We start from the raw sequence: 25,077 nt of genomic DNA, 5'->3' as shown, positions 1-25,077 counted from the left end.
AGTTTAATGCTCTAAATGTATAATGATATTCGCAAAAGATTTCTTTGAGCCACTGTGCCATAAGAGTCAAGAGTTGAATACGGGTCAATGAGCTTAGCTTTGTGGACAGCAAGTGCGGAGATCGATGGAACCCAGCTCTGGTAGAATCTTTAGGTTTGACTTTGGCAAAAATTAACCATAGATCCAAATGTTGGCAACCGAAAGAGGCGAGAAGCCAGAAATCGAGAAGATTCTCATATTCTCATATATACATAAGTACGAATGGCAAAAACTAATCGATGGAAATTACAAAAGCGGGAAGGTCAACTTTTCGACTGTCTTGGGGACTTGGGAAGATAAGTTCAAAGGTAAACCTGTTTTTAATTCAAATTCTCTTCCTCTATGAAAAATACAAAAAAAGCAGAACTGATCTTAAAATTCTTCTTTTTGCCAACGTGGTTTGGATCTCACGCAACATGTTCTTTTCACCCGAAAAATTGACTATTATGGTTGGAAAACCAACTGATCCAATAGAGGATATTGAAACAAGTGCCCAACAGTAGATTCCTTGCGCTTAGAATAAAGGCACTTTGCTGTTTGGACGACCTAAATAAATATGTCTAAGTAGATTAATGTCAGATGTCGGGTAATAATAAAAATGTTGCCACAGACAAATGGGCTACAGTCACGTCCACAAAATCAGTCAGCCCGCGCACAAAGAGCGCTGAAAGAGCGAATAAACAGAGCCAAAGAGAGTCGAAGAAAATGGTAAAAGCAAATAGTGGTAAGCCGCCGCTGCCAACGTCTTAAAGTTGGCCAAAAAGGCGGCCAAGTGCCCCCAGGAACATTCAGTCAAGCCGCGATCGCCGAGCTCTACGGACGTCTATTTCTAAAGCTCTAAATCTTCGAGTCGTGAATCGGAGTGCGTTCAAGTGTCGACCGGGAAATTCTTTCGGCCAAGAAAGGTCTTTGAAAACTAAGATCTCAAGCGATTGTGTTTTTGTGTAATTGACGTTCTCTGTTGATGTCTCTGAACGCCGAGCGATCGTACAAAATGAAACTGCGCGATGTGGAAAATGCCTTCAAATACCGGCGCATACCGTATCCCAAGCGGTAAGTGTGATCTCCACCCGAGAAAAAGGCGGCGGAGAAAAGATTTCTTTCACTCGAGAACGGAGTTCGTTTCAAAGAGGAAATGCAATTGAGTTCCAGTTTCAGTTTAATTGAAAACCGGTCATAATTGCCATTGAAAGGCCCGAGAATCGAGTTGGTACATCGAAGATTGCCTGCGCCTGAGCGCAAAAGATTAAAAATACTCTGCTCTCGATTCTCCATAAAAAGCGCTTAACTTTCCGTTTTTCGCAGCTGGCTAAAAGTGATAGCGTTTCAGGGTCGTTGCATTTGATAAATACAATTAAATAAAAACTCCAATTGCTGGCCAGAGCAGTTCAAACATTTTTGTCGGACTTTAAGTAGTGCCAGCAAGTAAATTAATTGCAGCTACTTCTACACTTGGAGAAATCCGTTTGATATAAATAGTAGTAATTTTGGTTTGTGGATCTTAAATTTAATTAGGATCTTAACGATTTAGATGGGTTAGAGTTCACCGCCTATGTTTGTTTTATAATTAAAATAATATATAATATAATGTATATGTAACATATTTACAAACCATTTCTAGAAGATGTTAAAGCAATGCTCAGCTAAAGTTTCAAGATTATTGTTTGAATTTAATTAAGTAAATTAAACTCAGCTATTTCTGAACATTAAATTCTGAACAAAATTATGGAAGCTGGTAAGAACTTCCAAGTAAATTAAATTTTTCTTAATATCCGATAAAAAACAATTAAAACCCTAAACAATTGAAAGGCTTCTGAGTATTAAAACCTCGTACACACTGTACTCCTACATTTGTTTCTGTGTGCATTTGCGGCTAACGTTTTTTCAATCTCTGCTCTAGTTAAAAGCTACAAGATTGTTTCTATTTTTTATTGCGTTTTTTATTTACAATTCTCGTCATAATTCATTTGGTGTAGCAGCTTGAGGCCGCAGATGAAAAGGAGGAAAACCACAAAAGCCAAGCTCACTTCAACTATTTCAAGTAGCCAAAAGAGCCGTGTCTTCCCACCGTCCTCTCCTACCACTGCATTGTTTGGGCCTGCATTTTTCGGTGTTTGTTCTGGCCTTTTACAGAACCCAACTCGGCTCAGTTCGGCCCAAGTCAGCTCAGATAAAAGTTAAGTGCCCCCAACCTGACTGCCCGCTCATTAGTCGATGGTTGGTGGTCGACGGCCGGCGGTTTCTGCGGCCGCCCATAACAATTTTGGCTATTAAAAGGTGTTTAGGCCAGAGATCTGAGCCACTGCGTCCGCTATTGTGCAAGATTCGCTCTTTTTTACGTTTTGCGTTTGTATGGCCAAATTTGTTGCAACGAGTGCGTCAAGATGTAAACTAATGATATACCGACTACACATGTTATGGACTAATTGGCTTTTGGGAAACTATTTTTTCGGTTTTGTTGACTTTTCAAAAGGGTGTGAGAATTTGCTTTTCATTAGGGCAAAACGTGGTGGAGTCATGGTAATAGTAAATACTCGGGGCTTTGGTTCAAGCTAATGTCTGAAATAGTAATGTACACCATTATCATTCATTTTTCCATTTGTTAAATCTTTGCAAGATATCGCAGTCAAATAACTCCATTTTCCTATTAAGCCCTTTCGCGAAGCGAGGCCCATTTCCCATTTATTTGCAGAACAAATTATTACATTAAATGTATGAATTACTGGCATTAATTAAACACATGGCTTAAATGCAGATATGTGTGATACTTTCGTGATTACCGCTGGCTGAAGCATAAATTTCACGCTCATTTTGACAATTTTATGCAGCTGCAAACTCACAATCAATCAGTTGGCCACTCAGTCAGTCTGCCAATCAATCAGGTAAACATTTATTTTTTATCCATTTCCGATTGCCAGGCGACTTAGTGAAAAGAGTAATCTTGCCATTTGCACAACAAAATAGTGCAAATATTTGAATACGGATATGATTTATCGCAGGACATACGAAAAATAAATTCCCGACCATATTGATGCGTGTACTTGCATCGTTATTTGCACAATTCTTTTGTACGCTCTCAAATTGATATTAATTAATGAAATTAATTGGTTTTGCTTAAATAACCCGCCGACAGATGTTTGGCAGCTTCATTACCGGACACGCGATAAATAAGCATACGTAGAAAATGAGTTCGTTGCGCCCAGTTGAGAAAAATCTGTCAAAATCGATTCGAAATCGAAAAGTCAATGACAATTATACGCTCAATAAGTGCAATGAAATGCAGTTATGCAATAATTTCTTCCGAATTAGCATAAATTACGTTTCTGATTTGGTTTCCATTGGGATTAGGGCTTACCTAATACGACACTCACTCTTGTTTTCACTGCAAGCCGAAGCGTGACAAAAATTATTTAGAACACCCCAGAAGCGGGCGAGAAGGGGGGAAAAAAGGGGGGAAGATTCAAGCCGGGCTTGAAAAGACTGTAGCTGGCTCTTCGCTGCCAAGTCTTTCTTCTACGAGCCTTTCTCACCCATTCTTCTCTTTCTTGCCAGTTTCTTTCTTTCTCTGGGCGCCACGATAGGCAGTCACTCACTCTTTGGTAATTATATTCAGTAATGTGATTTGTTTTTCTTTTCTTTATTTTCTTTCGACTTTTGCATGCCGTTTTGTTTTATTTTGCCTGTCTTTTTGCAATGGTAATGATGCATATTGGGAGTTTTACACGCTGCCGGTGGCACACGGGAAAGTTAATTATTGCTGTCCGTCTGCGGCGGGTGGCAAATTAAAAAATAATTATTTACAATATATATGTGCAAAATTTTATGTTTTTAAGCGGCAATTTAAGATAATAATTTTTCCCAACACAGTAAAAATTAAAGGAGTTTAAAGCTATAGGACTTAATATTTGACTTTCTCTCCCCTATTACATATTTTTTATGGCTTACAAGTATTTAGGAAAATACTATTAAAAAGAATGAAACATGTGAGATTAGCTTACACAATCTTGGTTAAACTTTTAAGATTTCCGACAGTAAACCAAACCAAACAAATATGTTTAAAACCATACAATGCATATATTAAAGTTAAATAATTAGCTGTCCCACAAGCACATTTAGCTCTTTAATATAGAATGTTCACCTTCACAATTATATTCTCAAATAGTTTAACCAGCAACCAAAGTTTACAGAACAACGAGAGCACACTTTGGGCGCTTTAAGCCCGTATTTTAAACAATTTTCCACAAACTTCACACCTAACCCGCATGATCAGGTGAAACTCTAGGCCCTCTGCCCACATTTGGCTCCCTTTTTCACTGATAATTTCGCACGCAACTTTTGGCAAGTGAAAGCCCACAAAATATTCACATGTTTTGTATACATTATAGCAATTTATGACCGCAGCCGTTTAGCACCTTTCAGAAGAGATGACCAGCAATTTTACTGGGCCAATTTCGGAGAGCAACAAACGCCCACCGGTAGTCCTAACTATGTGGCTGTTATTAGTTGGCCATAAAAACAAAACCTTCGGTTATGCCTGTGTGGACATCAAAAACAACGCCCTCTCCCACGCAAGAGTTTTTCTACATTATGTAAAAACGGTCAAATGCTGAGCTGTGTTGGTGTTGTGTAGCAAATACAAAATGCAAAAAAATTCGCATTATTTTTAGCTAGTACGTGTATTACGGAGACTCTATAAGAAAGCCAAAGCTGATTAACACAATCATGTGAAAAATGTGCAACACTTTTCGGCCAAAAATAAAACAAGTGCAAAGAAATACCCAGACGCAGCAGACAAGTGGAAATTATGTGTATAGCTTTCACTTGATTTACAAATATGGGCTTTGAGACAAGGGGGCGTGGCCAGCGATGCGTAACAGTCAAGTGATGATGACAATGATGAATTTTCGTTTTTTGACGGACTTCAAGTTTCAAGTTTGCCAAGTGTAAATAGGTGGCCAAAAGGTGAAGTTGGGTGGCTTGAAAGGTGGTGTTAGTTTGGAGGTGGATCTAGTTCAAAGTCATTGAACACGGCGTTTAAAATGAAATAGTCATGGAAGTAATCAAGGTAAAGGTTATACACATTTTTTCATAGATGTAAGGTGAGGGACTATATCATAATTGTAAAAATGTACTTTATCCATGCCATGCCTGGTTTTGCCAAGGGTATAAAATAGCGAATATGACCCATCTCTTCAGCTTGGACAAATGATCATCAACTAACCCTTTCACCGCGCTGATAAAAACAATGAAAAAACTCATTAATACTACTCCAACCGACAACCAACGGTCCCCTGATTTATTTAGGCACTTCCTTGCCCGAAAAGACTTTCATACAAATTATCTTTATGCAACGCACAAAATGTTCGAAAAAGCTCATAAACCTCCTTTCAATTTGTGTTTTTCCCCAAACATATAAAGATGTTGTTACTCGTACTTTCTCACAAAATTTGATTGTTTTTGATCAAATATGCATGCAAAATGCTATAAATAAGAAACCAGGCTAAATGTGAATAAAAAGCAAAATGTGTGTTTACTTGTTTGCGACCGTATTTCGTTTTTTTCTTTCTGTTTTAAGTTTGCCAAATGCAGACGAGGCAAAATTGAATTTAATTTATTTGCCGCTTCTTCACTCTCACACAGCGAAAGTGAGTTAATGCTTAGCTTCAGATCCGAACTTGGTAAATACCTCACCTCGAGTATGTAAATCACTTTTTACAGCCGGCGAACTGGGAAGATTTATGGGCACCAGCTACTTGGGCGAGCAGAATATTTTACGGTGGGACATGTCTGGGATCCCAAGAGATAGATGCCCAGGTGGGAGGTGCTCTTGGCCATCGAGGGAAAGCATTGAACTCCAATTAGCGGGCGCATTTATGATTCTTTTCACTTTTCTGCCAGTCAAGCGTCCAGAGAACTTTCGGTGTTAATTGGGAATGAAAACTTTGATCCACTTCTACATTTTAAAGAAAATTCTGAAATATCTAACACTAATAATTGATAGTATTTAGAACCACATAGAATGCAGGTAGCTAAAAAAGTTTAAGTATACTTCTCGTTTGTGTGCCTCTCCCTTGCACTTGAGAAGTCGAACAGACTCGCCAGAAAAGGCCATTTCGTCAAAACTCAAGAAACTAGAGAAAAACTGCAATAAACCAGTTTGATAGTTGGCAAATATTGGCCAAGACCGAAACAAATGCACTTTCAAATGCAGGCAAAGTCGAGTAGTCGAAACAAAAAGGCGAAGGCAACGCCTGGCCAGAAAAAATAAGTAAGACTACAAGATATCGTGAACATATAAAGAGTGCAGTCTAGAAACCGACCCCCGACAATGGACCAGGCCAAAATTGAAATTGTAACAAAATGCTCACGACAAATATGCGGTTTTTGTCTGCCCCGACTTGCAAGTTTTTCCCCATTTTCCGCCTTCCTCTCTTGCACGTATCACTGCAGCCATACCTCCTGCCTTTCGACTGTGCCACTCCGAACCAAAGCCAAAAGCTGCATCATGACGTAATGACCACATGAAACAACCCGGCCAAGTCATGTGCCTCCGCTGGCTTTTAGGCTAAACTGAACCGAACCCAACCGAACCGAACCGAACCGAACTGAACCGCAAACGGGAAATCGGTCCACGGCCCGAGGAGGATCCCCAGCCTTAGTATAATTAAATATTTTCCTAATTGCGCTCTCTGCGGTCTTTTAATTGCCTGGGGGATTGGGATTGGCCTAGGTTTGACAAGTATGAGTGGAAAACACTGAGATCTGAACTGCCTTTTTTCGAAGTGGTTATTCCAGCTTTAAACGGCCATCGGGACGAAGATTCATGTTATTATGACCCACAGATAATTGTGGTTTACGATGCTCAAGCAACAGGTAAAGCTTTTGGCTAACTAAATGTGATTTGGAAGGTGTCAGATTGAGGAATGGTAATAGTAAAGATAATGATATTGCTAAGTGCAGTCATATACTAAATAGGTTCTAGAGATAACATATGTACCAAAAAACTTCAAATAAAACTGTTATGGTCACTTTCAAAATTCGAAGCAATGAAATTAAATAGTACTTAACAAATATAAGACTTTTTTAAGCAAGTTCAAGCGCTGCTTGTAAATAATTTAATTTTTTAAATGCCCGCTTATGCTAATGGCAACCATACTTATTTTCAATGCCAATGGCTTACAGTCCCAAAAATAATGCCATTGACTTTATGGATCATTAAAGCTCTGATTTGATTGCCCGAATTGCCGGCCGCCGAAAGAGTTAACGAATTGAAATTGCTACGTAAAGAAAGTTAAATTGATCCCTAATGAATGTCGGATGTAGTAACCTGCCATCGAACACCCCCAATAAGCGTTGTAATCCAATGTTGCCCCTTTACACCGCCCCCACCCCGCATGTGGCAGCTGTTCCTCGGAACACGGTACTCGTTGCTTGGTGCACGGTGCTCGGTGAAAGGAAGTTGGAGCATCAAAATTGATTTTAATGATGCCTTCGTTTCGGATCGCTTATCGGACATGTACCGAACATCATGTTCCAAAATCATAAATCTTGCTATCATTTCGTTTTGTTACCACCTGAAGGGACTGAGTTGGGTGGTTTTTGGCCAAGCATTTTTCATTTCTCTGGTCTGGCCAAGACACCAGTACATACATATGTGTATTCGTTTGAGGAATGAATGACGAAAGATGCCCTGTCGAGGTCACAAGCTGTGCGTGTACTTTCCACGGCCACAGTTTTCGAGTGTCGAAGCACTGTTTTCATATTAGGTGGGGCCTTCCCCATGTGGCAGGTGCAGCAGGTATTCGCCTGCCTTTCACTAAACAAAAGCCGAAGATGCCAGCTGAGTTTAGTTTAGCGCTGGCTAAGCTCACATCTTTTGTTTGTTTCGTCCGTCTGCATTTCTATGATAATGTCAGAGCTTAGTTTAATCCCTCCCGGACGTCGAGCGTACTTTTAATTAGCCAGGCCACGTGAAGCTTAAATTAATGTTCAGCGGGATTTCATTTCGAAACTAATAGCAATAGCATTTATGAAGAGGTATTGCACACAAGCAACTGGGTTGCTTAAATTAAAAAGTGCACATTAAAGAAACATAAACGCATTTTTTTATTCTGCTTTTGGTGAATATAGCTGGTGGCACTTTGAAATGCAGGCCAATAAATAAACGTCAAGCTCGATTAATAGAATTTCCTGTTCAGCTGATTATAGCACTTAAGCAAAACTAATAGCTAAATTTCTTAGAACCATTTGCCAGATAAATCAGCCGCTCCAAATGGCCAACATCCTTTCTCTCCCCCAATGACTTCCAATTAACATAAATGCAGTGGCAAACATACGACAGACAAATACCTGCGAGGGAAATTGAATTGCTTAATTAATTTCCACACTCGCTTCCTTGTTCGAAAACAAGAGAACGGAACCGACAGGCAAATAAAATTCCAGATAAAATTTCATTTTAATGCAGCTTAGTCTCGTTCAGCCAAAGATGTCCCACAGGATGCATATCCATTTTTTCTGCTCTTCGTTCCTTCTCACTGGGACTTTTATGTGCGGAGCGAGTTTTTCCTTCGGTCGCCGGTTTAGCAAGTTGCAGAAGCGCTGGCGACCTACTTTTGGCTTCGCCTCTGGCTGAAACTGCTTCTCGAATCCAGACTGGGACTGGGGCTATAGGCGAGGAAAAGTCGAAGATCTTTGCTGGGCGGTGGCGGTGGTGAAAAGACAGCGAACAGTGAACAGCGAAATCAGCCAACAATTGCCAACAAGGCGAAATGTCTCCAAAGTTAATTTCAAATTCTTTTTTATCCAAATTGTCCATTTCCAATGTTAACCGTTATTCTTCACCAAAAAAGCGGATTTGGCTTGAAGAGATTGATTTATATAGCCCAAGGGCTTGTGTTACAAGCCAAGATGACTTATATTTTTTGCAGTGCATGTTGCCCGGTCTGTGGCGCCACTTTCTTTGGCGTCCAGTTGACTGGTTGACACCAATTTGAATGGCAAGTTTCTGTCAGGCGGCGCGCTCTTTTTACATCACAAATGAGCAGAAAATCGGATCGGGTTCGCCATGTGAAAGTCAAGGAGTGATACAAATACTTAATACTTAAGCGCCCTCCCACCTCTTCAGGTGGGCCCATCTAAAGAGGGGGTTTTGGTTAACGCAAATTGGCGAATGTGGCCAATGGGGATTGTGCAGCTGCCGTGGAGAAAGGACTCTCCCCTTCGTCTTTGCAATCGGCAGAGAAATTCAAGGGGCTGCGATTTAACTACCTTTGGGCGTTCCAACAGCAAAGCTTGTTTTCTGGCCTTAATAGATTTAATTGGAGTTGTTTGGTAGTTGCAATAGGAGTACGGGGCTCCCTTTAATAAAAATAGTTCAGCATTTTGTACTACAATATATTCAAAGCATTCAAGACTTCAAAGCATAGTCGCTATTACTTCAGAGTAATACGCTCAGAAAAACTCATCTGCATCAGTGAAACGTTTTCATAGGCTTTCCGCCACGCTCCCCAAACGACATCTCCATTTTCCATATCACCCAACCAGAGCTTAAGGCTCTTTGCCTAGTCTTTGGAAAATTATCTGTAAACTCTCTTTGTCAATATCAGTTTCCTCGCCGCAAGTCGTTTCAGGTAAAATAATGACAATGCAAATGGTTATCATGGCCAGGGAAGCTCGGAAAAGCCAGCTCCAGTTTCCAACGCGATACACAATACACAATACATATTTCACCCCTCCCTAATTTCACTTTGGAGTCCATGCAGGCGTTAAATGAGAAGCGTTTGACAACTGGGAAGGCGCCACTCCATCCCTGCTGCCCCTCCAGTCGGATGCAGTTGTTCGGGGCGGCCAGAGATCAGGAATTAGTGTGCCAAGTTGTTTGGCCCGATACCGCCCTCATGTTCTCATTCCATGCACAGAGAGAAAATGTAGGTGGTTATCTATACTGAATTCTCTGCGGATAATTCCAATAGTTAGAAGGGGTTCCTTTGAAATATGCCATGGCAGAAGAGGATGATTTGTTCTAGGCTTGATTAGTGAACATCAAAGTCCTTTGGTTCTTATCAAAAATATAATATATATATTTTTGTATTCCTTTTTTCATTTCAAGAGAGAAGATATTATGTATTCTTAGCCATCAAATGAACATATGCCATTCTTTTAAGACTTTTCAACCCATGCAATTCCTTGAGGCAACTATTGACTACTTTTTCATGTGTAAGCCTTGCCGCTCCCTTTTCCGCACCGCCCCTCAACACACACACACGTACACAGAGAGCAGCCAAAAATTAATTGCAATGCCGCAAATGACAGCGTCAAGTAGTAAAAGTAAGCACCCACGAAGGCGCAGACTTCAGATGTAGATGGCGTTGGAGGCCAAGGAGCAGGAGACTTCGAGTCCTGAAATTGGACTGCCTCTGCTAGGGGGGCGTTGCAGGTGGGTGGGGGACGGTGGGCGTGTCACGTGCGCCGGCTGCAACAAGGACGAGCTCGTTAAAGGAAGCGACAACGATGGAGACAACAGCAACAAATGCCGCCGAGTTGTTCGCCTCTGTTGTCGAGTGCGTAAATTTTGGTAGTTGCTGGTGTTGTTGCTACAAAATGTTATTAACATTCGCTGCAAGTCAAACAAGGAAAAGCCGGGAAGGGGAAGAAGGCTTAAAGCTGTCTTCGTCCTACTTTGCCGCCTTTTGCTGGTTTCCGCTTTTTGGTCCAAGTATTTGGTTGGCAGATATATATTGGAAACTATTGGAGCATGATTTAAAAACATACAATGATGGTATAAACAGTATATACTCGTATATGTATCTTGCTTTCTAATATTTATCAATTTAGCAATGGTGATCTCAATTAATAATAAAACTTGGCTTGTATCATTATTAAACCACTCTAATTCGTTTACCTGAATGAGCCGCAGAAAGTGTTCATTGTCATTAGGATGACTCTTCAAGCCTAGCCGCCTCCAAGATCTGCCGCTCTCATTGCTCCATTATGGCATTAAAAATCAACCTTCGCGGCGGAATCGGTTACCATAACAGTTAATTGTTTACAATTTGACCCACAAATGCAATTTGGCACACTGCTCGTACCACTCGCCTCGTCAAGGGACTTTCATACTCCAGCAAACCGGCAGATTTATGGCCATGATATGAAATTCGTTAATTGTCAGCACATCTCTTCTACCTCGTCTCCATGGCCACATACGAATTCTAGCCCGGCAGTAAAACAAATGACAACTGGAGTGTGTTAATGGACGCCGTCAACATGTTGCCAGCGACATTTGTTGCATGCAGCAGTTGCTCGAGTTGCAACACCTCCGAATTCAAAAAAGGGGTAAAGGAAATAAAGAATAGAGCCCACAATACAACATATTTAAGCATAGAATAATAATTGCAGCACACGGCAAAGGGAAGAAGAAATTCCCTTTTTTATTTCAACATTTTTTATTCGTAACTATATTCTCTAGTAAAAAATACAACATAAAAATGTATATACATTATATGCCGCTAACTCCCACAAGTGTATGTAAAAATGGCAGCAGACCTTAATGAATTTCCAGTTCCATTTTTGCCACAAGTTTCCCACTACTCCACCCACAGATGTGTTGTGTACTTAGGACTTTTATGTGTGTACTAGGCGAAATTTAGGGGAAACTCGGGGCAGATACTTGAAAAGCCCGCACGTAGGTTTTACAACTTAATTACAAGCCGCGTTAATCTAAGCCAAATGAAGCTTCACCTCACTTGTTCACTTTTCATTTGACATGCGGGAATGGGAAGTACATTTAAATGGAGCACAACGAGCAAAATGGAACGAAATGGGTGGAATGGCATTTTAATTGGACGCTTTAAAAAGAGCTATGCAGCCTAAGAACTTAGGAACTAAAACAATTGACTAAAAATGTGCTTGTTTGAACACGGAATCTCCACAAAAGAACCAATAATAAGGAAATTAAATATTTATGATAACCTAATCCTTTGATACTTTCGCAACTTTAACTTCCCAAACTACAATTAGGAATAGGCTTAGAATCGAACAAGTCACACTATAACAGAGGAGTGCCTTTATGCATTTGACAAACTAAAAACTTTTAATAAAACGTTGGGCAAATATAGCTCCAGCGCAAAGACTACAAACAGCTGTCACTTTTGTGAGTTACTTTCCATTCAATTTTTCGCCACCATGTTTTTTTATTTTTTCGAAGACAAAAGAGCAAATTGTCTTACCACCGATAATCATGAGGGCGATAATGATGATGTTGCTGGCCAAGATTGACACTTTTATTCAACGACCATGACTGTGACTCTGACTTTTAGCCGCAGCTCCATTCGCACAGATACATCCATCTATCTGGCTATCTAACTACAGAGGAGCTTGCCTAGCTCGAATTTTCTAAAAATGTTATAAAGATTTTTACAATATGAGGCAATAATGCATATATTTTAGCCAATAGTGTTGAATTATTATAAATTATTACAAAAAATCTTAATAAATTAAAATAGTTCTAGGCAATATGATGAAATATGAAATTGAAAATTAAATATTACCTTTTATCTTACAAATTGTAATTTAGTGTTGTCCAAACTCAAAAAAAGTTGAGAACGTTGAACTTGAGCGTGTAAACTGTATAAGATTGAAACAATCTATTGATGCCGTACTGTACCTATCTGTATCTATTTGTATCGGGTTAAGCAAAAACAATTTGTCGCTGGCAGATTTGCAGCGAAGCGTTGCAGTTGCACGTTCCTTGAAAACGCCGCACAATTCGCAATTGAAAGTCGAGTTGTATTTGTACTTTTTGCGTCTATTACACAGTAACCGCAGTTAGCCATTTGATCGAAAGGAAGACCTTTTCCCAGCACAGAATGCAGTGTCCGGTTGGGATTTTATTTTTACTTTTTACTTTTTAGCCAGCTTTCTTTTATGGGATCACGTTCTATTTGAAACGTGAATTATTCGCAACAAGCCAGCTGATGGATGGAAGTAAGTCATGATAGAGAAAGAGGAGAAAGGGGAGAAAGGTGGACAGGGAATGGGAGAACATAGTGGGGGCTAAAGCCCGACTTCGCACATTCAACTCCATTTTTTAAGTGCGTGTTAAGCGCCACTTTATGCCACGCGGTATGGGATATGCGATATTCGATACAGGCGTGAAATGCCTTCGGAATATTTTCTTTTCTACCAGCATCTGCAGTAATCGTTTGGTTTTTGATTGTTATTTTGCGGCTGTTGAACGCTCCGGCTGGCAAAGTCATTAACTCTTATTTGTTGTATTAAATTTTACTTGAGCGTGCCGAAGCAGATTAAAATAATTTCGGGCAAGTCGTCGCCTTCGTCTTGATTGTATGTGGATTTCGAGGCTGCACTCATTAAACTCGAAAGCTAATGACTCCCTAACATGGAAAATGGTGAAAATAGCTGAGATAGCCATTATCCCGAATTTAAATATATCCATGCCTTTGTTTAAACATTTTAATAAGGCTGTAATTACAATTAATTGTCTAATAAATCTATTTAAATTAATAACAAAGCTTTTTAAGCACGTTATAATAGATCAAATGGATTTTAAGTTAATACAAAAAAATGTTTTTTGCAAATTTAATAGACTATAATGTTTCATATTTTTTGTGGCAACAATTTAGGTATCCGAACACTAGTTTAAACCGCCAAAAACGCTTTCCTCATTTAAAGCCACTACCGAAATTCCATTAAAGTCCAGGCAAATTTGCTAGACCATCTCACCCTGTTTAAACATGGTCTAAAAGCAATTGTGTTGACCCAACTTTTTTCAGTGCCGTTCGCTTGTTTACTTAAAATTTATCACAATTACTTTACCACATAAAACGCAGTGAAAAACGAGGAAAACAGTTTCTTTTTTTTTTTTGATGAGTTTTTAAATGCTGACAGAGTCTTGTTATTAGAGTAAACAAACCACAGAAAAATAACGAAATAAAAGAGCAGCGCCGAATGCAAAGCGAAAAAATGAAGAATAATGGTAAAATGTAGTTCAAAAATGGCATAACATTTGTGAAATTAAAATAAACACAGTTCCAATCTGTGGACGATTGTTGCTGCTTTTGTTTTGCGGCTTCAATTAAATCATATGCCAAGCTTTGCTGGCTTTTCAGACTGCTGAAAATTGTTGCTATTTCCACGGCTATACCTACTTATACAATGCAATACAACATCAACCGCCCCCGAGACTCCGACTCTTTTCCACCCAAAATTGGGAGGCTACGTGCAAAAACAAAACCGAAAAACTGAAAAGAAAAACAATTGCATAAAAAATTCACATGACTCGAATCGTAGCGCTCGTCTCTTTCGAGATTATACAACTTTCTAATCAAAATATTATTTTATTATTATTACTCATTGCGCGTTTTTGTTTATTTTCGAACCTTGCCTTACTTCACTTTTTACTTTTTGTGGCGTCACTAAATTCAATTGCTCAATTGGCTCAATCAGCCGAAACTATCATTTTTATCTCAATTTTCTTCGGTTACATTTTGGACACAGAGCTTCCGGTACGCACTTTTCATCTCAGATTTGCTGTGAAGTATTACTGCTGGATGTGGGTCAGCTTTGGCTCCATCTACTGCCAAGTAAAACCGAAAATCATCGACAGGGGCACGTAGAACGTTTTAATTACAATTGGCCTAGTTTCGCTGTGAGCCGAGATTTCGGCCCGTTCTCTTGCTGCTTTTGCCGATGTCTATCTATATGCTGGCCCATGTCATGGAGCCTGCTATCAGATTAGAGTTAATAGTTTTATTGGGAGTGGGCCAGGGGAACTCCGCCTGTGGACCAAGCCCCAGGGAAATGTGATTACTCGTAAATGTGACCTGAGAGGTCTTTGCATCGCACAACGCCTAGTAGATCTTAAAGCTATGAGATTTTGAATTTAACTTCCTCAAAACTGCCTGTATATCTATGATTGAATATAAGGCATTTGATAACCCTGGCTGCCAAAATACTTTGGCTTGAAACTTCAAAAGTAAACCTCGTTTTTTTCACATTTTCCATCTTTTTGATATTGCAATATCTCAAAAAATATCCATGATTAAGTCCCGGGAAACTACCTTCAATGACCTCAAATGTGCCCACCGTCTTGGGATAAAGCCTAACGGAACCTCAATCCCAGAGATTGAACCCTGACCCCTCGACCTCATTGCACCTCTCTATGCGCTTCTCACACACTTATCCTACGGGCTTACACAATCCAAAGCGGAAGGCCTCATTAACTGACCTTAGTTGACAATTTTAATGGGCTTTTGAGCCGGACCCACGAAAATTGCCTAATGAAGTGCTCATGGATTGCGAATGCCAGGCAAAAGTCAAGCGAAAGGTTCCCAAAAAAGCGCTGACTGAAAGTTTGTTGAACTTTTGTTACGCTAAAAAGCCGCCAGCGCGAATAAAATTCAATTTCTTTGCATACCAAATCAGGCAAATCATGGTCTGACCCGGGGGCAAACTAGTTATAAAAAGATCTGCCGCCTAGCGCTTGGGTTATGTCATGGTGCCAGGCGTTTCCTCCGAAATGCTAATGCTCAACAAAGAATAGTTCCAGCGAGTCGGGTCCAGAACATTCAAAGGTGTTCTTCGATCCAATGATTTCATATTTCAAGCACTCGCGTTCTTTCAACTTGTTTGGCCACTTCTAATCGTAATGCCGCTGGCTGGGGGCAAATCTGGGTTCAAACACCTTTCAAACACCGAAAACTTGCCTATTGCGTGTATTGATTGGAGTGTGCGGCTTCCAAGCGCGACTCGGTTTTTTCATCTTCGCAGATCCCCATCGAATATCGGACCCATTGCGAAAGAAATCTTCAGGTCTCAAACAATTTGTTGCGCCTGCTCTGCAAATAAACCGAGATTGAGCTGCGTTAACTGGGGTTGCTTCATTGTATATCACTGAAGCATTTTTTTGAGTGGTTGCCAGGAGTGCAAAGTCCGCAATTCGAGTCCGTACAATCACACCAGATACTCGTACATCTTGAAACATATCTTGCAGATCTGTAATCTATTAAGTACAATCTAAATAATGTAAGGTCTTGGTATTAAAAAAGAAATAGACTATTACTCTTGTTGGATTTGAAATGAGTTTCGGGTTCAGAATACGCCGTTTATTGATGGCAAATTAATTATTTAAAATTATTTACCGGTATCCACGTAGTTTGACTCACCCAAGCTCCACTGTAGCTTTTCATCGAACCCCGCATTTTGCAATCTTCATTTCTAATGCCTTGGAAACTGGCTGCAATTTCGTTGGTTGCTTGCCGTTTTACAGTTTGATTAGCTGGAAAATTTGCCATCGTTTAATTAAATTATGTTTGCAGTTGGTAGATGGTAGTTGCTGCCTAGGCTTACGTGTATGGGCAGTCGAATGACAATGAGCGGAAATGGCGAGCAATTTGCATGCAACGGCAGCTAACTTATTCCACTTCGAAGTCCCCCCAACCCGATCCCCCATCTCCCTGCAAAGTGAAAGGTGCGGTCTGTTGGCCAACAAATGCTGACGGATAAACGGAAAGCATCTTGGCCAATGAACTCCGCGTTCTATGGCAACTTCTTGGTGATTCTGCATTTTCCCCGCTCCGAGATGGAAATTGAATTCGCTGAAAAATTGCTGGATATGCATGAACCGCAGAAATAATCGTACCTATAGTCATGGCTGCTAGATTCAGAACATGCCCGAAGGCATCTCAAAAATACCTCTGCACAAAACGCACAGATCTACTATTCGCAGAACTGGCTGGTAACTTATTAACTACACGTTGGAATACATAGAAATACTAAAAGAAGAAAATAGTCCCCAAAAATAGCTTAAGCTCGGAACAGAAAACGACAGCTTAGTTTAAGATATCTATAACTCTTCGTCCCATTTCACTCATTACCAACATGCACGCACATATTTCAATCATCTTGATGAAGTTGTAGCCAACTGTGCCACTGTGGAAATCGAGCTCGAAGCTATTACTCTTGGAGCCACATCCCCCGCTTGCCACGCCCACGGCCACGGCCACCCCAGCTCCGCCCCCACGGAGCAGGGAAATAGAACTCGCATCGCATACATATAGTAACCATGTTGAAAGTCCCAAAAAAAGCGCTAACGAACCAAGTGTGGCCGAGGTCCCGGGTTCTGGGCTTTGGGCTCTGGGTCCCTAATGGCCTGCACATGTGCTACGTGGCAGCAAACGAACTGCAGTTGGACCAACCGATATCTACAGCCCCCTGAAAGTCCGCAAGTCCCCTGAACTTTCCCTCCAGAATTGTCAAAGAAGTCGAAGCAGTCACGTAAAATTATTTTAATAATCACATAACTTTCGGCATTTACACGCCGGCGATCCAATGGGAGTAGCAAACAAAATGTCAATAAATTCCAGTCTTTTTGTTGGGGCTGGCCAAAAAATACAATTACAATTACGAGCAAGATTATAGGAGCTAATTGTACAATACTAATCAAAGATATAATTTATCAACGAAGAAACTAATGATCATAATAAGAATCGTTATCAGAATCTAATTACGTATGATTGGTCTTAATACATGATTAAAAAAACAAACGACTTTTCTTGTGAAAATGTGTATGCCATTTATTCTTGTTCTTAAGCGCTAAGAACAATTTTATTCTGACCGCAACTGTACATGAGTAACAAAGTTGGGATATGCGGAGGAAAAAGTACAAGTTTGTGGGGCCAGAGCGCTTAAGTGGGATTTGCGTGGCACTGTAGTGTCAACTTTAACAATAAGTTGGGAAAAAACGGGACATGAATGGCCAGCCGTAACATTCGCCTGCACATAAGCCGCAAACTTTTGGCGGCCACTGTGGGCTAATGAAATGAAGCCCCCCCAAAAAACGTACATATACCGAGCAACTTGAGCTGATTCCACACAGCAGGTGACCGTCTGAAGGAGCCTTTCCTTCTGGCCAGCCCCTGGACACAGTTTGGACTATCAATTGCATCCGTCTATCCTGCAGATACATTTCACTGAAGTCTGACCTGGGATCTTCCCGGACTCCCCCATTTCCCTCTTTTTGACATTCTGCCCAGCTGAGCAGCTCCAGTGCACTCGCTCGAAATAAATTACTCTGTGCACCTGATGACAAACTAAACAAGACCCCTCAAACTAGACTTTGAAGCTAAAGTGGAGATCGCTGGGGGTCATTATAGATTTTTATTGGGCATTTCGTACTCCTCACAAACTTGGAAGTCTCAATAAATAAGAATAGCTTTAGGAAACCCTTTAATCAAAATAAACACCATTTATGTGCAATATACAATATATTTTTACAAACTTCGATGTGGGCTTCACCATATTATAGACCACTAAATTGCTAGTGTATTTTAGCTATCGGTTTCAGCCCCGGATTTTTCCCCGGTTTCTTTGGCGTACTTGTCTCCCTTCTATGGCCGCATTTATTGTCATTATTATTTTGATACCGTTTTTTAAATTTTCTTGTGTTTGTCTGCCCAGTTTTCGTGCTATCTGCCCGTAGATTTATGCCAACAAAAGCCAACAATAAAAAATACATACTCGTACTCTCTGTTTTTGCTTTTAATTTCGTTTTTTTCTGCCATGCTGTCCAGTGGAGCCACGGACAGCTGCATTAAAAAGTTGCCAAAGAAAATTGTTTGCATTGCAATTTTTGCTTCGTTTTATTTTCCAACTCTCTTTAGCAGGTTTGTTGTTTCCTTTCTATTTCTTTCTGCTGTGTTTTGTTATCAACGCTGGGCAGAGCAAAATATCAAAACAAAGTAAAAATACACCTAAACTTAACTATATACTTTTTGTGTGCTCCCCGACTGACCAGGACCCACAAAAGGTTGTCCGGTCTGTTGCAACTTGGCTAAGCCCTCCCAACTGGGTCATTGTTGTCCGCCCCGGCTTACCGACTCAAGCAAAAGTAATGCCAAATCTGAACGCTGCGAATTCAATTGGGTAGGAAAATATATGCATAAAAGGAAAACAATTGAAAGTCGTTTGAACTGGTGTTTGAGCTCAAGCAAAATGGTTCCAGAAAAAGCCAAGACACTTCCTGGAACTCTGCTCGTATTCCTATTCAAATAATTCGTCCGCTGAGGAAAATAGCTTGATAGGACTTTAGTTAATATAGCGAATCGGAAAAAATATTTTTATCCAAAGCACAATTAAATTTTTATCATGCATATTTAAGGCGTTTTTCGAGACATACATTGATTTGCATTGCTACTTTGAGACCACAAGCAAATTGAATCCGTCGATTAGGATAGTTGTTCAAGGAAATGAAAGCTCTGCAACTACGGCTTTTTTATTTCAAAGGGGGAAAATTGATAAAGGCACTTACAAATTCAATAAAGATAAATGGAAAATGTTTTACATTTCAGGTTATTACGCTTATCAATATGAGCTTGGCTGTTTTTAAAACATTTTATACCGATAAGCAGTGTATGCATTCAATTTAAAAATGTTCGAAAGGCATTTGACAAATTACACTACTTTTTTTATTGAAAATACATTAAAATACATTTTTGATTGCAAGATATTCAAAGGTTGGAGTTTTCGTTATAAAGGACGATTAAAATACCTCAATGCCTGCGCTGTACCGCAAACCTATCAGGTATTCCTTGGAGCAACACCCCACAACTCATCCCCAGTTGTTTGATAATTTCTTTTATAATTTTTGCAATTTCCCCCCCTTTCCACTGCAAGTGCATTTCTTGTGTTCCTTCGCCGATTTTTGCTTTGTTGTTTCGTTTCATTCCGTTCCGGCTTTTCAGAACTTAATTAAATGTTGTCACAGCGCACACTTTGTAGTCCCGCTGCCTGGACCTTTGCCCCTATGCCACCTTTCTCTGCCGCCGAGTCCTGCGGATCCCGGGGATCCAGGGGAATCGTGGACAATCGTTGGGGGGTCCGGGGGAATCGTGGGGAGCGTGGAGAGCCCGTAGCTGGCTGTTTGTGACAGCAATTCGAAGTGTAAATGAAATAATAGCTGCTAAAAACCAATTTGGCGTAAATTATAAAAGCTTAATGGCTATTATGAATGGCGAACGGACGCCATCGTCCTTTGTTCGCGCTTTGGGTAACCTTTGACTGACAATTAATTTGCTTGTTCTCTTGCAGTTCCGTGGAGCTGATCGCCCTGCTGGCTATTTCGTGCACCTTCTTCCTGTTCATGCACACCAACAAACTGAACAGTCGCCTCAAGGAGATGGAGGTGAAGCTGCAGCCATCCGAGTTTTCGGCCCTGGGTCTAACGGGCAACCACATCAGCGGACACGATGCGGGCAGTAAGTCACTATCCCCCAGATTCAGATACACATACCCCTTCCCCCACTTCCCTCAGTTACCACTATCTCAGGTGCATATCTAACGCATCGCAGTGCACCTCATCTCATCTTAACTCATCTCATGCATCTTCCATCGCGGAACAATGGACACAAGGCCAGATTGTGGGCCAGAATTTGCGCTCGATTGCATTCGCGTTGCGTTGCCTATCGGAACAGGGCATCAGATTTGGACAGGAAGCTTTGTGCGAAGAGAGATAAAAGCGGTGGGAAACAGGGTACGATTGGTGGATATTAGTGGAATGCTTTCGAAAATATGCATACTCAGAGAAATGTATTAAGTACATTAAAGAAAGGCAAGGAAATGGTTTGTTTTAGGAATATTAATAATAATAAATAAATCACTTAGGTCAAAGATAGTTTGCTACACATCAGATTGTTAGCATTAAAGCCAGTTTTTTCTTAAAACACACAAGTATGCTTGCTAAGGACCACTTTTTGTGGAATACGTATTACCAAAGAGGCCTAATCAACCCATCCAATCTATGCCACGCTGCATTCGATTGCCAGATACGCCCAATTGATTTTTAATTACCACATTGACCCAAGCCTCAGCCATGAAAAAGGTATACAAATAACAGATTCGGGGGATAAGACCTTTGTTAATATTTTGCGTTGGCGGTTGCCATAAATTAGTGGGTCGTTTTAGTCCAAATTAGAGCTCGTGAATTAATTATGTTCTATTTTCTAAATGTGGCACAACAAGTAAATTCAAACATGTGAGAATTTTCACATTTGTGTGTACTTGTGGATTGGCACTAATAAACTGGTCATTTAAAACAACACAGTGTATATGGTCGATGCGATTCACATTTTAATTACAATGTGCATGTGTTTATTTATGGTCCATACATTTGTACATAGCGAGTCCTTTTTTGCCAATACTTTTGTGCATTAATAAATTATTTAGGAGCGACAGGTCCGCTGGGGAAAAGGTTAGAGGCATTATCTGCGTGACTGGGAATTTGGCCTTTTGACTAGGGTTAAGCTCGTTTTTGTTTTTGTGGCCGATATAAATAATGAAACATATTGATTGTAATATTATTAATTCAATTAGTAAACAAAGATAATGTGAAAAGGAAATGCAGGATTAATTGCCGTGAAAAACCTAATTACTAGTCTGATTGTGTTTTTAAACTACGGCGCCTATGTACGAGTGCATTAAAAATAATAAAAATAAAAGTCCAAATCAATAGTTTATAATGTCTATTTGCAAGCTAGGTTAGCTGTATATTGAAAAACAATGCGGTTTCCTTTTGCTTACTCTGTGCTTCTTTCTGAGTGGAAATACTTGCAGACTATTTTAAATGCTCCCATTGAGATCTCATTACCATCAGCCACAAAGCCATCACTTGACACCTATTTGCTCCACAACAATGTTTGCCAAACATACTCCGAGTCCCAAAAAAGAAACCGCACTTGAGTGCAGAGGCAATAAAATATGGAACTTGCCGCAAAATGAAAATAAGCGTTTGTGGGGCCGCACTTGAGATTCTGACACTCTATACAACCACGAATTAGGCCGCTGCAACCAACTAATAATGCTGTCATTAGGCAACCGCGGAACAATATAAAATCGAATCAAGCTCCCTGGAAATGCAAAACCCTAATTTCCATGCCGGAAGTTTGGCGGGAGCTCGGTCCGTGCAATTCCACTTGCAAATTAGGCAAAAGTTGCCCCAACATCGCAGCTCCAACGGCAGCTGTGCCAAGTGATCTCCACTTGGTTGCTTGGATTTCGCGGTGAAAATGCGAGTTGAAGGGGCTGGAAAAGAAAACAGAAGACTTCACGCCTAACTGCGGTGATTGCCAAACAACAACAGCAGTCAGCTGATGCATGCTGCAGCACAGTGGTAATGGGAAAGCCTTTCTCCGCCACCGCAATCTGAATACCCTGACAAATAAAGCAATTTAAATTAGGGTTTAAATGGTTTAAATGTTCCCGTTTTTGAATACCTTCCGTTAGTACTTATTGTAAAGATATTGGTTTAAAGAAAGTAGCCGATAATAACCGATAATTGGCAATCTTACTTCCCTTATGATTATCAAAGAATATTCATGAAAAATATGTATTCATTGCTTAAGAAATCGCAGATACCCTCTCCGAGTGCACTCAGAGCTTAAATTCCACAGGCCAAGTCGATTTTCCACTGTGCCGTGAGTGATGATGATGATGATGATAATGTGCAAGAGGATAAAGTCGGGCCAGATGCTACGGACCATCCAGAGTGCACTTGTGGGTTATGTTTGCGGCACAGCTGGTGGCATCTTCATTGTTGCCGCTCTTGCATTTGCGTCTGCGCACGCGTCAATTGCCGACAGTTACAAATTGTCCCCGGTTAGCCCCTCTCAGAAAAGCAAAAACCCGGCTAATGGTGAAAAAAATGCAACAAATCGCTAGGAAAAAAGAAATGAAATTTTTTTGGAAAATCATGGACAGCACCTCGTGACGGAGATGGAGTTTTTCTATGGGCTAAAAACAAAACGAAGTAAACAGTGTGAAATGCAGGAAAAAAGGTTCACCTTCAGCCAGTGCTCATCCATTCATAAATATTTCATTTAATTGACTCACACGACTTGGGGTCGAGTACGAGATAAAGATACGAATATGACGACGTACTCAACATGCTCGTTTAAGCCATCATGATGATGATGACACCGTTTGTTGCCGTCGGCAGATGTCGATTTTTCTGTCTGCCCGCCTTTTTGGACTTATTTTATACGTATTTATTTGGCTGGCAACATTGAACTTGACTTAAGTTAATTAACGGTGCCGAACGATGCAAGCCATGTGTCTGGCGGCTTGTTAATTTCGTGGTCTAACGAGCAAATGGAAATGAGCAGGGGAAAATCGAGAGATTCTTCAGATTTTAGAAAAGTATACATTCAGGGGAGTGTGTTAGGCGACTAATGATTTAGTGTAGAAATTTACCCACTTCCAAAAACAGTAATTAAACAACATTATTATTGTATTTTAGGCAGCCAGCGCACTGCAAGTTTTAATTAATAGATAATTAATACATTACTATATCTATTTAAATGATTTATATAAAGTACTAAAAAGGCAGAATGAGCTATGTTATCTATTTATATCTAGTACTCATTCCAATGTTTTTTTTAACAAAACTGGAAACTGAGGAAGATTAGTTGGCCTGTCAATTCTGATAGTTTCCTTCGATTGATATCCAACCATTTTTCAAAACCTATCATTTTCCCTTCTCTCAACACATGTGTCGGAACTCTGTGTTTATCACTAGCAGCCCTGGACCTAATAGATCAACCTCTTTAGAATCTTTCGGCACTCTACCTGTCACAAGCCATTGTCTCGGTACTAAGAAACCAACGCAACAATTGTTTGCACCTTCAACTGGCACGCTAACAACAGTCTTAGCAAAAATGTGCAATGCCAACTTTGCCCCTGGCTGAAATGCATAGCAAACCAGTTCTTTTTGCGCTCACTACCGAACCGGGCAGCTTTATTTTCAATTAGACAGTCGCAAGACACGAACTAAGCCACAGACCCAAACACCCATAAAAATAGCACTAACGGCTATGGGGTACCTCCACCTACAGAGAGAGAAAGTATCTCGAAATCCTACTAAATGAAACGGAGATTGAAAATGTGCCTGTAAAGTACGAAGGAATGCACTCTTAAACGCAGCTAACATATAAGTTATCCTTTTCATAATTGGGAGACTTTCCGACCGTTTATTTCAGTTCTAGGTGCTTTTTTTCGACTGTATAAAGTTCGCTTGGTAGCCAAAACAAATGTTTCGTAGCTGAGGTCCAATTCAGCTGGAAAATGCAGGCAAGCAAGCAATTTGTGTTAGCAGGGGCGGTCCCAAGGGGATAATTTTAGAGTCGGATCCTAGATTGGGTGCGATGGAGGGATTGAGAAGTGAAACATAACATTAGGCTAATGAATGAGGTTTTAGGTGGGTCTGGCTGAGAATGGCAGATATATCTTTATAGGGAAGTTTCGAGTAGAAGTTTAATTCTTGATTTCCTGTTTGATATTTGGTTTTAAGTAGTAGATATACCTAATTAATGAACGGATTGCAGGTAATCTAATATGCTAAGAGTTGGGGAAGACGTATTGGAAAGATGAAAGAAGAATTGCTAAGTAATATCCCAGACACACTAAATTATATTTTATTAATATTTATTTTTATTAATCCCAACTACCCCTTCCTCGTTTATTTCTTACCTCATAAATAAACTGCGACCAGTCCACACCCTATAATGAATTCACATGTGTGTTCTTAAATGCCACAACTTAATAAGCAGCGACATATGCTACGTGGTTCACCTTCGACTCAATCGCAGTTCAAATGGCCAATAACCGGAGCTAGGCTGAGATTGAAGGTCGCATTAGAACAGCAGAGAAATCCGAAGTCGAATCCAATCAGAGCAAATCGACAGGCGAATGGATCTGGATGGGATGTGACCCAATTTGCAAACCGCACGAAACGAAAACACACAAAACTCGAAAGAGAATCCAGCTGAAAAGTGACAAATAAAAAGGAGAGCAGGCTTCTATTTTAAGGTTTCGACCGCAAAATGGGTTTCACTCTTGGTTCAGTGACTTTGTTGTCGGTGGTTTTGTGCAGAAACCCGGCTGAAACCAGTTGGTGCAACACTTTCATTCATTCGCATTTTCCACCGAAACTGCCCAATTGACCAAATACAACGGATCTGGTTTAAAGCAATT

General features: G+C 40.3%; 1 protein-coding gene across 1 annotated transcript in view; it reads left to right on the top strand.

Moving 5' to 3' along the window:
* Positions 1 to 850: 850 nt before the first annotated feature.
* LOC122618606 (heparan sulfate 2-O-sulfotransferase pipe-like) overlaps positions 851 to 25,077 on the top strand; it is a 39,784-nt gene continuing 15,557 nt past the window's right edge. Inside the window, exons 1-2 of the mRNA XM_043795174.1 lie at positions 851 to 1,092; positions 20,143 to 20,309. Of these exons, the coding sequence (XP_043651109.1) occupies positions 1,004 to 1,092; positions 20,143 to 20,309 (256 nt within the window). The 5' untranslated portion in view covers positions 851 to 1,003. The remainder of the gene's footprint in view (positions 1,093 to 20,142; positions 20,310 to 25,077) is intronic.

The sequence above is a fragment of the Drosophila teissieri genome, chromosome 3L (genome assembly GCF_016746235.2).
Source record: "Drosophila teissieri strain GT53w chromosome 3L, Prin_Dtei_1.1, whole genome shotgun sequence".
In the NCBI taxonomy this organism is placed as follows: Eukaryota; Metazoa; Arthropoda; class Insecta; order Diptera; family Drosophilidae; genus Drosophila; species Drosophila teissieri.
This window is presented reverse-complemented; position numbering and strand designations above follow the sequence as displayed.